Here is a 14,798-nt window from a genome sequence, read left to right as displayed (position 1 = left end):
TTGAATTATCCTCAAATTTGTATTTGAAGAAATTACATCAATTTATTTGTGTTATTATATTTTAGATTTTTTTTTGTAATATTATTACTCCTTTATATCTATTCTTGTTAAAAAGAGTGTAGGTGAGGAGTTGAAATTCTTAGGTGAGACATTATAAATAGTGTACTACAAAAGTGTAAGTTGTTTAATGTTTATGGTAAAAATAATTTAAGTTTTTTTTGGGTTCTTGTTAGGTATCATAAGATCATGGTGAGTTTAGAAGTGGAACTTATGACCATAAGAACATGAAGCATATTCTTTTATTAATTCAACTAAAGCAATATTTAAAATTATTGACATATTATATAGTTATATGTAAATTGAATTTTGTAAGGGTTTTTTAGCCTAAAATTGTGATATATGATGTCTTAATTTAAACGGTTTGTTCTTATGGCCCGACCCTGGTTGCTCTCTTAATAGCTTTAATCGAATAAATAGTTGTGCAAACATGCAGTTTAGAATAGATAAATATTTAGAAAGTGGGCTATATGCTCGGGTCATGGGTTAGATGTTCAAATGTTGGGCATTTGAACTGTAGTGAAGGCCCTTTAATGAGGTGTTTTTCTACAAGTCAAACTTGGTTTAGAGTTTATGAAGTTCCACAACTCCAATCACGAGGTTCAAAGTGTTTGAATGGTCATGACTTGCAACAGTCTCCAGCCATGCAAGCACAGGGCCTTAAAGGCCGAAGTGTTTGAGTCGTTATACAAATAGGCTTGGTGAAATCGAGACTTGAAGACCCTTATTAACGGAAACAATGTGGTTTGTGCCTCACTCTTTTCAAGTTAGCATTTGACTTTCCTTCTCTGAGTACATCTCTTTTAATTTATTTGTTATTTAATTAATGGTCTTTTCAAATTCTTGGTACTTCCACCTATCATGTTATATTGATGACAACTTGACATTAGTGAATGTCAATCATAAATCTTCTCATTGGTTAGGTAATATTTTTGGACATGTTGTGTCTTGTGTCTTGTCCCTTATTATATCTCTTTCTTATCCCTTTGTTGTTCGTCGTCTATTTTTGTTTATGTTTTCCTAAACACTCTTTTCTCATTTCATGTGATTTGCACCATGTTTTAGTTCAATCAAGATATAACTTTCTTCCTTTATTGTTTTGTCTCCGCTTGCCTTTTATTTTGATTATTCGCTTGTTTTCACCAAGGTACAATAGTTATTTGTGAACTAGATTTTAATGAAAGAGGGATGTGAAACTCCTCAACTAATTTTTCCTTTTATAAGAAATTTCATTCCTACACCAAAAGGTCTAATCAAAATGTTAATTGAAAAGTTTTTTTTGGCTGAGGTCCTTGATTTTTCTTATGATTCAATGACCCCAATAGTAACTCTAATGACTAGGAGAATTATGTTTATGGTTCCTCATTCTTAGTGCTTAAGCAAGATTATGTGAGGGTATTGAAAGATTCAAGTAGTTATGAGTTGGGTTGTAAGCATTCCAAGGTGATAAAGTGTTCTTCTTAGTACTTTAATAAAGAGAAACTATATGTAGAAAAGGAATAGTGAGTGTTATGAAACTCTTGTGAATGTTTCTGAAGACTTTTTCTGAAAAATGTAAGCATTCCAATTTCATTTCAGTCTTCATTTCACTCCCGCTTCCTTAATGAAGTCTGTTTCTGAAATTGGTGAATGTTATGAAACTCTTGTGAAAGAATTCATAATTAACATTTTGCTGATTGTGATAACAGAAAAAGCTGAGACTACATGAAGGTTTTTTTTAGAGGCAAATGTGTGAATTTATCTCCCAAAATAATTAACAGGTATCTAGGAAGATGTGAAGCTGAGAAAAGTAACGTAGTAACTGACAATGATATCTACAAAGAAATTACTGCAGGACAAGAGACTCAATGACTAATGAAGAAGAAACTGTTTGTGAATTGGCTGACTGTAAAGCATGTTGTGCTAAATAGGATAGGAGTTTCCAATTGGGTTCCTACAAACCACACCTCCTCAATAGCTATAGGAATATGCAATGTCATTTATATTGTTGGCATTAAAATCAACTTTAATTATGGCACCTACATTTTTGAACAAATTATCAATCATGCTCATTCCTTTGATGTGAAAATTCCCATTGCCTTTTCCTCTTTCATTTGTAGAGTAATCCTCAACCAATATCTTGGAATTTTGAACATCTTAGATACAGTAAGCAAGATAGAATATCCCTAATCCCTGCACTACAAGATGTTCATAGGGACACATGTCTTAGACATTGACACAATATCTAGGAAGGAGACTCCTAATCGAACTCCAAAAGTGAGAATCATTGATAAGCTCCAAAAAACCTATGATGAACTGACTTAAACCATCAAGAGGAGTACTGAGAGAAAAATCATATTGCAACCCCTGATTAGATCCTTAATAGAGATGAAGACATTCAAGAGGCTGAGGAAGAGCATTATGGAAGTAAAAAGACCATTGAAGAAGAGTCAGCTAGCAGCTCCAAGTCTTGACTGAATATGCTCAGTCATTTTTTTTGTTTGATTGTAGGTTTTGAGAACCTTCTGTTAGGGCTTAAGTCCCATGATCTTCTGTTAGGGTTTTGTGCTAATGCTTTTGTAATCATGAACAATGTGCTTCCATCAATGAATTTGTGTGCTTCCATCTGTGTGTGGTGCTTAATTGCATTATTTGTGTGCTTCCATTTGTTTACATTTATTCTATTTTTGTCAACTTTTGGCTAAAAAGAGAGAGTAAAGTTTTAGTGTGTTTTCTTTGTCCTAATGTTATAATACATATCTTGACATGCTGGTTGGCATACATCTTGACTATGCTACTACCAAGGAAGAGTAGCTACTGTGGTTGTTAGCCTGCTGCAACTATTTAGGGGGAGTATGATAGTCTGTCATGTTGATTGATTGTGCTGCTGCTGGAATTGAAGACTGGAGATTGAAGAGTGTGTGCAAGATTTCTGACATCCTGCATAATGTGAGAATTTTTATTATTATCTTCTACTGCATGTGCCTATGATGTGTGAACTTGAGTAGTTCATATTATGGTATCCCTTTAAGGGAGGAGTATTGGTTCTGTATGACAGGGGGAGTAATGGACCTGTCTGTTTGTACAAGCTCCAAAGAGCTTTGAAGAAGAAGACTTTTGTGTAACTATTGTGCATCTCTTATATAACTTTGTAGTTCGATGTAAATTTACATGTTGTCACGTAAAGTGATTTATCTCCAGGACTTAATTGTGTTTAGGTTGTTTTAGCCAAAATTTACCAAAGGGGAAGATTGTTAGTTCCATGATTTTTATGATTAGCATAATTTTGCTAAAACATAGTTCTTAACTGATCTTGAGCAAGATGTTGGAACATCTTGTCTTACTGTCATAACAGGTTTAACTGTTATGTGTTTTGACAAATGTTCTTCCAGATGTTGTGACATCCTACACCAGAACAACCTGATAGTTCAGACTGTTTTTAATTCTTGAAAGATTTGATTGAAAAATATGAGAATCTGGAATATTCAGATACTTATTAAAGGCGGAGCCAATCAATAATTTTTAGGACAAATACATATTAGTCTTGGTTTTTATAAAAAGAATCTTTGAGATTTCTTTTAGAAAACTAAGATTTGATTTGTTCCTATTTCGTGTGAAGATCTTGCAACTGTTTCAGAAAGGAGGAAGATTGGTAGTGGATTTCCTTCATGGCTTGGTAGCCCCCAGATTAGGTGTTGTTGCCTTGAACTAGGTTAACAGTTCATTGTGTTATTTATCATTCTACATTTATTTTTCAGTTTTGATGAGTGTGTTGTAAGTCAGTAGATGCTATAACTTCTGCCTTAATATTATGTGTTGTTAGGACATTTGTCTTGATATTTGTTGTGTAAGTGTCATAATTTCAGTGTTGATTTCAACATCATTCTTTTCTTCTTGTCATACAGCTTCAGTGAGCCTCCTTTAGTGGTTACTGGAAAACCTCTCTTAACCAACTGACCAAAGCTCAACAGATTACATTGCATACCAGGGACAAATAACACATATTCTATCAATGTTGTTTTGCCTTCCTTTCATTGTAAGACAATCTTGCCCATGTCTTTTGCCATTAAGCTTCTGCTATCAATCAGTTTCACACTTGTCTTCTTTCTTGAATAGAATTCAATCAACCACTCCCTGTGTCTAGTCATGCTGTTAGAACAACTAGAATATAAGTATCACATGTCAGAGATTGGAACTCCTCCACAAGTTGTTACCATCAACATAATAGGATCTGAATTTGAGTCATCTTGCACCATGTTAGCTTCCTCTGCACTAATCTTGGTCTGCTTTCCCTTTCCAAACCGGCAATCAGCTGCAAAGACACCATACTTCTCACATTTGAAACATTGAACCTTTATCTTGTTTTTGAAACCTTTTTCTTATTTTGAAATTCGTTAAACCCTCCTTATCCTTTGGAGGATTCATGTTTTTCTTCAATCTCCTTCTTCTAAATGCTATTTTGAGTGGCTTCTTTCCAATGTTTTCCTATTTCCTGCTTTCACATTCTCTTTATGTCATTAAACCCTCCTTTCATCAAATGAGCAATCAGGACCTGTTGAGAATCTTTCTCTATCTCTCTTTGATTCAGTCTCAGCTCTCTGGCTTTAAGAGATCCTTGCAGATCCTCCATTCTCTTCATGACCATGTCTTTGGTTTTCTTAATTTTTATTAATATCATATCATATTAAGGAGTGAGACTTTGAAGCACCTTCTCAACTTTCATTTGCTCAGTTAAGATCTCTCCAAAATTCTTCATTTGGTTGATCAATTCTTGAACCCTCATGAAGAAATCTGCTATTAATTCGCCCGCTTTCATTTGCAGCATTTCATGCTATTTTCTCAGACTGGAGGCGCACCTTCTTGACCTTCACATCTCCATCATAGTATTTTTCCAGCATGTCCCATGCTTCTTTTGATGTTGCAACGTGATAGATTTTATCAAACACCTAACGAGTAAATAACAATTAATCATATATTTATATAAATATGGGAACGACTCAAGTGAGAACACTTGGTTATTATGAGTAATGAGAACAATGAATCACGACCATTAAATTTTGATTTGTTAATTTTAATGAACTGGATTGGTTTCTCTTTCTATGTTAATTTAAAATAAATATTAAGGATCATAGAAAGAGAAACAAATCCAGTTCATTAAAATTAAAAAATCAAAATTTAATGGTTGTGATTCATTGTTATCATTTCTCATAATAACGAAGTGTTCTCACTTTATATATATATATATATATGAAAACAATCAGTTATAGCCCTCAGATTTTATTAAATGAAATTTGTGGTATAGATTATATCTTACTTAAAATAAACATTCGACTAAATGATACACACAATCATTTTTCTGAAATCTCAATTAATTAAATAATCTCTTATGAATAAAATTTAATATTTCTTTCTCTAAGATATTTATATTTAGTATTTGTTAAATATTAATTATACATTTTTTTAATAAAGTAAAATTACATAATTTCAAAATAAAATTCTCAATAATGAGTTTATAAAAATTTATTTACTATAATTTAAAATTTTAATATTTTTTAAAAATCTAAAGAGAAAAAGCAAAAAAGATTAAAATATCTTATTCAAAATTTAATAAGTATCAATTTAAATTATTTATTTTAAATTTAAATTGCAATCTCGGTTTAATTTCAATTCATATATTCATCAAAAAAATTCAATTCACGTATATTTTTTTTCTAACCAAATATTTGTAATGCAATGAAAATTATATTTTACAAAAACGTTAAAATAAGAAATCTTTAATATATGCTAGTTTTGATAGTGTTATTTATTTTTAATAGTACTGCATTTTAACTTTTGTAAATATGAATATTATAGAGATAGTTATATCCGATTTTGTTATAAAATTATTTTGACAATATCACTATTTTTATGATATATATTTGTTTGTTGTAAAATTTTTAAAAACTACCAATTTTTTAGCATCACATATCTTCGGCACAGAAAAAAATATAATTTATTTAAAAGAAATAATTATTAAAATTAAATTAAAATATTTTTATCTTTTTTCTATGAATTTTTAAAAATTATTATTTTTTGAAATTATAGTGAAAATATTTTCATAAAAATCATTATTGAAAAATATTTTATTATAAAAATTATAAAATTTTAATTCTAAATAATTTTTTATAATTTAAAACTAAAATTATTTAAGAAAGAAATATTTAATTTTATTCATAAGAGATTCTCTAATTAATTTTGAGATTTGAGAAAAATGATTGTGTGTAACTTTTAATTGCATGTTTATTTTAAGTAAGATATAATCTATACCACAAATTTCATTGAATAGAATGTAAGGACTATAACTGATTGTTCTCATTTCTCATTATAACCAAGTGTTCTCACTTGAGTCGCCCCCGAATCTAAATTTTTACACCTACAATGCTACTTTTTCTAAAGCTTGAACCCCATGAAATTTATACTTTGCACCATGCTTTTAATTTTGCATTGACGTTCTCATTAATGACAAAGTATGTATCCATTCCTTGTTTTTTATAGACTAGAAAACTTGTTATGTGTGCTATTTTTAGTCTAAACTTTTTTAATTACATTTATTATTATTACTAAAATTAGAATTAAAATTAAAACCATTATTATTACTAAAATTAAAATTTAAATTAAAACGATTAATGTATTGGCTAAAAATAGACTAACATAATAATTGTTGTTCTAACTTCTACACGAGAAATAATATATATTATAACTTTAGCTATAAATTATACAATATAATTTATTTTCTACTTTTTTTAATTTAAATAATATTTTATCATTATTTTGATAAATATCAAATCAATTTAATCGAACAAAACAACACATTCTCTATCAATTTGATATGATAAAATTATATATATATATATATATATATATATATATATATATATATATATATATATATATATATATATATATATATTGCATCCCCTGACCCGCTCGGGTCCTGACTCCGCCACTGTATATAATAACAAAAGCATTATAAATTTATTTGTATATTTTTTATTCACCCATACATTAAGTGAGTTGGAGACACGAGTGGCCATTAGCCCATTAGTAATTACCACAAATTTCAATGAAGCTTCTGTTAACTTTTCGTGGACTCAAGTCATAGTACAAGAATCCATATTACTAGTCAAGAAAATATATCGTGAATATTAATTGATTCAATTATTTAAATAGGGGATTACGACATCACCTTAAATTTTTCTGTGGTGGATATGAACCAAACAACCACCTAATTGCAACTTGCGTTCGATAATCTCGACTTGAGACGTAAAAAAGAAATACTACCAAGTTGGCATTAATCTTTGCCTCTTCAGTCTTGTATATATTTTCCCTATGTTTTTGTCCTGTTTAATTTATTATATTCATTATAGAACGATACAAATATTAGCCTGCATCCTATATAGGTTAGAGGTCGATAGAGTGGCAAGTTGATTTGCTAGTGGGCATGAATATGCCTTCTTTGTGTTGTAATTTATTCTAAACTTTTGTTTTATACATTGCAAATAAGAAGTGAAGTTTCTTAGAATTCCTTTTCTCTTTATCAATTTGTCGGTTTTCATAGAAGAAAAGGGAGAACTAAATTTAATATTTCATTGGTCTACAGTAGGGTTACATCAGTTCTAAGATACTGTTGAAGAATTCTGAGAGTATGGGAAACTAAGATAAACTAAATGACCCATGATTAGTATGATATTTGATCTAGAAAAGATTTATCTAGTTAAAAAAAAAAAGTAAACTAAGATCCGATGATGAACTATGTTGCTGGCTTTCACATTTTGATGCTTCGGTCCGACTAGAGCATGGCATTTTAGGTTCTATGATACTAGAATCTTTTATGTGGATAACTATTCAAAATAAGTGATGATGTTAGTGGATAACTTCTGATTAAATGTGAGATTTATTGTCAACATTACAATAATTTATTCGATCACACATATAAATAAATAATTAAAACTTATTTGATAATGCGGTCATGCAATACACTAACGTTATTTAGAAAAATATGGTATATCATAAGATACAATGTGTTTAACTTTAATAAGATACACTATAAGGTACAAAATATTTAAGTGGACTTATTCAACTTGTAGTCCACATGAAGAGGATTTATAAATAAAATTCTTGCGTTGAATTATTTTTTTGTTTGGCCAAATTCGTTTTAGAAATCTCAATTTCTGAAACTAAAAGCACAACTTCTCTTTAAGCCTTTAGTAGAATCAAATAGGAGTGTGAGTTAAAATATCTTATTCATATGAATTCAGTGAGGTGTTATTCATGTAATGCTCATGTTTATTATCTAAATTATTTTTGCTTGACCAATTTTGTAACGCCCCGAATTTAATTAATTATTTAATTAAATTGATTAAGGATTTATTCGTTGGAATTGGTTGAAGTCGGGATTTATCAATATTATTCTAAAGGCGCAATTGGATTAATATGTTGATTTGAGTAGTTAAGTTGTGGTCGGATTAGTCGGAGAAGTACAATTGCGAGTTGGTATTATTTGTGTTATGGATCGATTGTAGTTGTGGAATATTATTAGAAATAATATTCATTATGTTATATGATTATTTATTTATGTGTGTCATTTGGCTTAATTGAGTAATTAGAGGAATATTATGAATTGGGCCTAAGTGGAAGAAATATAACACAATAGATGGGTTATGGGTTAGGCCCATTAGTGAGATAGTAAATGTTAGGGTTTTAGAGATTGAGTCTCATAACTTATTTTGGTGGAAAGAAGAGAAAGAAGAGAAAGAAGGGAAGAAAGAGGAAAGCTAGGGCATGAAGGAGAAGAACTCCATTAAAAAAGATGAAGGTTTTGCTAAGGTAAGGGTGGGGTTCTTACTCTCTAAGGGTTGGCATGATGATGGGTATGGTAGAGGTTATGTCTCATAATTGAAATCCATGATGTATAGGAAATTGCAATGTTGATGATGTTGGTGAATGTTGAAATTGATGAATAATGGTTTGCTATGAATTTGATGTATTATTAGAGGATTAGATGAGTGGATGATGTTGTGATTTGTGTTCAACATTTAATCTTTCAATTTCATAGTTTTTGTATTGTTAGGGTTTGTGATAGATTTCCATGAAAATGCATGAATCTTTGATTGGAAATGTGTTTTAATTGATGTTTGATGATAGATGAGGGTAGATTTCGTGATCATATGTGTTTAATTGTTGTTTAGAATGAGTTTTGGGTGGTGGATGGGTGATTGTGCAGGTCTGTTCGTTCTACTGTTTTTCTGCACAATCGCACGTCCGCTAAGCGGACGCGAGATCGCTAAGCGGACGCTGTTTCTTTTTGAAAAATAAAGAGGCTCGCTAAGCGGAGCCAGTCCGGTAAGCGGAGACTGGTTTGCATTTCGCTACAGTTTTAGTCCGCTTGAAGCGGGGTTATTGAAATTGAATTTCCATAAGCGCGCTGGAGGGTCGCTAAGCGGACACCCTGTGCAAAACTTGTTCAAACTTTGACATGATGTATATTTTGAAATAAAACTAAGAGTTCTACGAATTTTTGCCAGATTTTAAAATAAAACTAAGAGTTTTACCATATTTTAAAAAAAAAACTATGAGTTTTTACTGTATTTTCACTATCGAATTTTTATAAAAACTAAGATTTTTTTATCAAATTTTAAAAAAAAACCTATGAATTTTTATCGAAATTTTCAAAATACACTATTGTTTTTTTTTCAAAAACTATAAATTTTTACCAGATTTTTTAAAAAATCCGATAAAATTAATTTTGATTTTTCTGTCTATCGGAAATGAAGTACTGGTGTTTTTAAAAATCTAAAATATATCAAATTTTTATAATACACCATCACATTTTTGTATTCATATCGTATTTTTTAATTGTACTATTGAATTTTTCGTCCCCCCTTTTTAATAAAGATATTTTGAAACTAAAAAAATACAGAGAAGTGTCGAGTTAAATTTTGTGGTGTTGGAATAAAAACTCGATGAGGAGACAAGACTTTGCAATATGGTACTTCTTAACCAAATTTATAAAAAAAGGCACATCAAACTTTGGAACCAAGACTTTGCAATATGGTACTTCTTAACCAAATTTTCTCACATACATTTTTTCTTTCTTTGAACAATTAGTAACAATGAAATCGTTTCTTTGATTCCTTCCTTGTTATCATCACATCACATACATCCTTTTCAAACAAAGATTAATCACCATACACTATTCCTTTTCCCCATGTACTATTGAACATGTCACACCAATAATCCCCGACCCAATTGACAACAAAAAAGAATCTTTTATACATTTGAAACACCTCAAATTTCAAGGATAAAACAACTTAGCAAACAAAAGTTCATTCCAATTATCTTGAAGACCAGGTAAACACCAATGAACACAATCAGCATAGCTTACAGGATTATCTAACTGCTCTTGAGTTAAAGGGCTCCATTGCTTCTTGTATATTGAAGTGTGTGCATCTCTTCTATAATTTGAAAGCTGCGTGATATTGAGAAATGTAATTGGAACTTTTGTTTTGCTCAACACTTCACCAATTACTTGCATTATACTTTTTCTACAATCAGAACCCCAATATGTGGAATTATGAATCAATGTTGTTTCATTGTAACAGTTTCCTCCTGGTTCTCCTCCCCAATCTATACTCCTGCATTATATTTTCTTGAAATATTAAATGCCAGGAGAGTAAACTATAGCCGCCTCAAATTTTTAGAGGTTCTGGATAGATGTCATGATTAATCATGACAAAATAAATAGACATCGTATTTAACTGTGATAATATTTTATAAGGTCTTATTTAATTACGATTTAACTGTAAATTTTAAACTCTGTGTAGCAATACGCTTTCAAAGTCGGCTCTGGCAGTGAAAAGAAGTATACTTACTTTCCATGAGAAGGTGACATGCTAGTGAAGAAGACTCTAGTTTTCTTAGGATCCATATTCAATCTCACCCATCTAAGCATACTTTTCATAGCCATACGATAAGCTTCTTCTGTTGAAGCTGTCACTATCTCTTGTACCTCATCATCAAATGATCCAAGTCTGAAAAATTAGAAAAATTAATTATTACTTTATATCGATTAGGAGACACAACATTGTTATGCATAAATCTTTAGATTTTTCGGAAAAGATCAACGGTCTATAGAGTTAAGGATGAAACATACAAGATCTTCATCTTCAAGCCAGTCATCCACCAAAGATAAGTGTTGAATACTAAAATGTCAACACCTTTCCAATTTCGACCATGCTTATTGATTGAACCTTTTCTCACAACTCTATCAGATATTCTATGAGTTGCAGCATTATCCGAGTTCGATTCTAGAAGAAATGGTGCCCAATAGAACTCAATTGTTGCATTGTATTCCTGATTAAATTAAACACATGATGAATATAAAAAAGGAAGATAAAAAAGGGACATAGATAGTAGCTTGAATTAGAAGGTATGTGCTATTTACTTTTGCTGTGAATACAGTGAGTGAATCAAACGTTTCCATGGATTTGGCATCTTCAGGAATGAGTTGATGAAGAAGGCATACAAAAGAAACATATTGACCTCTGTTGAGAGAGTCTCCAACAAACATCATTCTTTTTCCACGAAGTGTTTCAAGCATCAAGCTTGCATTAAATCTGCATTGTTTGTTATATAAAATATGTCAATTATTTTTGTATTTTTTTTACATTGAATTAATGCAAGAGTACAAGATAAGTTAATGTTTATTAAATTTTGTGAAATATATTTGACTAATTCTTCAAAATTTCTAAAATTATTATAATACTATAAATTAAATAATTTATAAAATCATAATATTTTTATTTAGATTTTTATATATTTATTTATTTAAAAATATAATAATTTATATTATAAAAAATAAAATAAATTATAATTGATATATAAATTAACTTATGTTACTTAAATCATGTCATGCCATCAATTAAGTTGTTACCTCATAAAAAATAACACTCAAATAAAATGAGTCATTAAAATTTTGAAAAAATTATAATAGAGCGATCAAAATAACAATTTTATGATTATGTAAATCCAAATTAACCCAAGTCCCAACCACAATAAATTTAGTTCTTTTCCAATTATAATGAGACCAAAATTTTTAACTAAACAGACTTTAAATAAACTTAGTTCTTTTCCAATTAAAATAAATATGATTTGACTTTAGACAGTGTAGCTTAGATCATAGACTCATATTAGTTGGCATGAATTATTTTTAGCGCTAGTAAGAGTAAGAGTGCTCAAAACTTTATATGTTTTTGGTAAGAGGGAGAATATAGACTGCGTCAAGGTAAACTTTGTTAGACCAAAATTTGATTTACTAAAAAAATTTAAAGCATAAGTTTGATTTGTAACCTGTCAAAAACTTATTTTAAAATTTGAATCTGATTTTTGAAAGTTTGGTTGGTCTATGAGCCTATTTAAAAGTTTATTTCATTTAAACATATGCAAATAAGTAATTTAACTAATATTTAGACTAATAAATTTAGAAAAATAAACTAAATAATTGTTTGTATTTACATATATCCGAATTTATATATTGATATAAATTTTATCAATATTTATTTTTGGTTACTTATAAAAACATCTTTTGAATTCTTCATATTAGTTTATTTTTATAAATTCTTAAAAATAACTATATTTTATTTTATATTTTAATTTAAATTATAAAAATAATACAATAATAAATAATAAATTTGTTCATATTTATTTAAATAAGTCGATTTAATAAACTTAAAGTATTTTTATGACATATACCTAACTTTTTGACTAAATAACTTTAAAAAAAATTTAAGTTTTTTATATTTAAAAAAATAATCTAAATTAATGAGTCCTTCATGCTCAAAGTGATTTGGTTTAATATAATTTAGTATAAATTTTTTTAAAAAAACTTTATATTTTGGAGATTTTTTCTGTGACAATGGAAGTTGAAAAAATTTGATTTAGAAAAATGAAAATATGTTTTTTTTTAATGGTGGGAATTTTTCTCTTCTCAAAAGTTGTATGGAAGATTTTCTAAATTTTTGTATTTTGTTGAAAACAAATATTTGTTTTAGAAAACATATATATTTTTTAATGAATAAATATTATAAGTTTTGGGTAAAATTAAAAAATAACATATTTTTATTTTGAAATAGCAAAGAATTAGGTGAAAAAGTTAGAGTTCATGGACACAACTTTGATTTTGAGTGATTTTTGGCCCCCAAAATTGAGGGCTAGGACCAATTTTAAAGAATCCTATAATTTGGTAAGCTCTATATATAGTGTCATAAATGTTGGGTAGATGCTTGATTCTTCAACTCTTTTGCCTAAAAGTTTTTAATGTATGCATGTAAAAAATATATATGTTGTAAAATCTTAACCCTTCAATTGATCTTAGTTAATTTTCGTCATACTCTAATTCTAATTCTTAAAGAGAATAAGAGATAAAAGGATTCAAATTAGCATTTCTATAGTTTGGGACGGCAATGTTTTGTTGCTTCAAACTTGAATAGGAAGTAAAAGAAAAACAAAAGTGAAGAGCAAAAAGTAAAGACACTTACTTAGGAAGATCGCAACCGTGCGGTTGCCACCTCCAATGTTGATAATCTTTGTCGGGCCTCCCATGTTCTTGACAAGTCAACTGCGGTTGTATGTACGGACACTCCGATTCCTCGTACAACGGTCGACTAACCTCATCCCAAACCCATCTTCCACTGAATATATCACACCCTTCTTCCGTTTTCCCCACCGCAAACGGCACCTTCACATGTTTCTTCACCCTCTCTTTTTCATAATCCACCCCAAAACACAAAACAACTCAATTAAAAACAACATAAAAAACATCAAATGAAAATTGTTGTAGCATTTTTTAAGGAATGAATGAACTTACTAGGTGTGGAGTAGATTTTGTCTTGGTTGGAGTAGTTTTGGAGTTGTTGACCAAAGATGCACATGAAATCTTCACCATAGAGAATGGTAACGAAGATGATGAAAGCTAGAAGGGTGAAAAGGTAAGTGGAGAAACGACCTTTGGTTCGAATGATGGAGGAAGAAGGTGAGAATGGTGGCTTCATTATTTGCATGCATTCACCAAACCTCAACGCATTTCAATGTTATTTACGTTAATATAGAAAACTATAGTATACTCTCATCTAAAAGACTAATTAATTGGATGAGAAAAATAAAAAATAAATTTATAGAATGTAGTACTAATAATGTGTAGGAGAAAGTGGAGGGTCGAGAAACGATTATACATGTGAGAAAGAAAAATGGAAATTGTGAAGTCAAGCTTGCTTTCACAACAAGGATGCTTTTACTATTGAATGAGCTACTATTGCGTAATAAACTTTTTTTCACCACTTTAAAGTGTTTTTTAGATATAAATTAAAATTGCATTTTTTGTGATGTAGTCGCGGTTACAAAATTTAATTTTCGAAACAGAGAAGATTATAATAAACGATAAAATTCTCCTAAAATTATTTAACACTACCGTGTACTCGGAGTTGAATTTATATATCATATTTATCATTAGTTAGATAAAAAAGAATCTAATTTTTCATTAAAAAAATTAAAGTTTAATATTTTTAATTAAATAAGATAAAAATGTACTTTGAAATAATTAAAATATTTATAAATATAATTTAAGAAAAATTAATATAAGTTTGTATAAACTATTTTTATAATTTAAAATAAAATAAATTTAAGTTACTTTTATATATGTTTTAAATAGTTTTCATAAGCTAGCTATC

General features: G+C 29.3%; 1 protein-coding gene across 1 annotated transcript; it reads right to left on the bottom strand.

The window, feature by feature from the left end:
• Positions 1-10,103: 10,103 nt before the first annotated feature.
• LOC131621037 (protein trichome birefringence-like 33) lies at positions 10,104-14,288 on the bottom strand. The gene is made up of 6 exons (XM_058892241.1): positions 13,940-14,288; positions 13,611-13,833; positions 11,519-11,690; positions 11,228-11,427; positions 10,947-11,105; positions 10,104-10,709 (listed from the first exon to the last, which is right to left on the bottom strand). Exons 1-6 carry the CDS (start codon positions 14,130-14,132, stop codon positions 10,370-10,372), a joined length of 1,287 nt encoding a protein of 428 aa, XP_058748224.1. The 5' UTR covers positions 14,133-14,288; the 3' UTR covers positions 10,104-10,369.
• Between the last annotated feature and the right edge of the window lie 510 nt (positions 14,289-14,798).

Source organism: Vicia villosa, linkage group LG7, assembly GCF_029867415.1.
Source record: "Vicia villosa cultivar HV-30 ecotype Madison, WI linkage group LG7, Vvil1.0, whole genome shotgun sequence".
Classification (NCBI taxonomy): Eukaryota; Viridiplantae; Streptophyta; class Magnoliopsida; order Fabales; family Fabaceae; genus Vicia; species Vicia villosa.
Note: the sequence above shows the minus strand (reverse complement) of the source record. Positions and strands in the feature narration are given on the sequence as shown.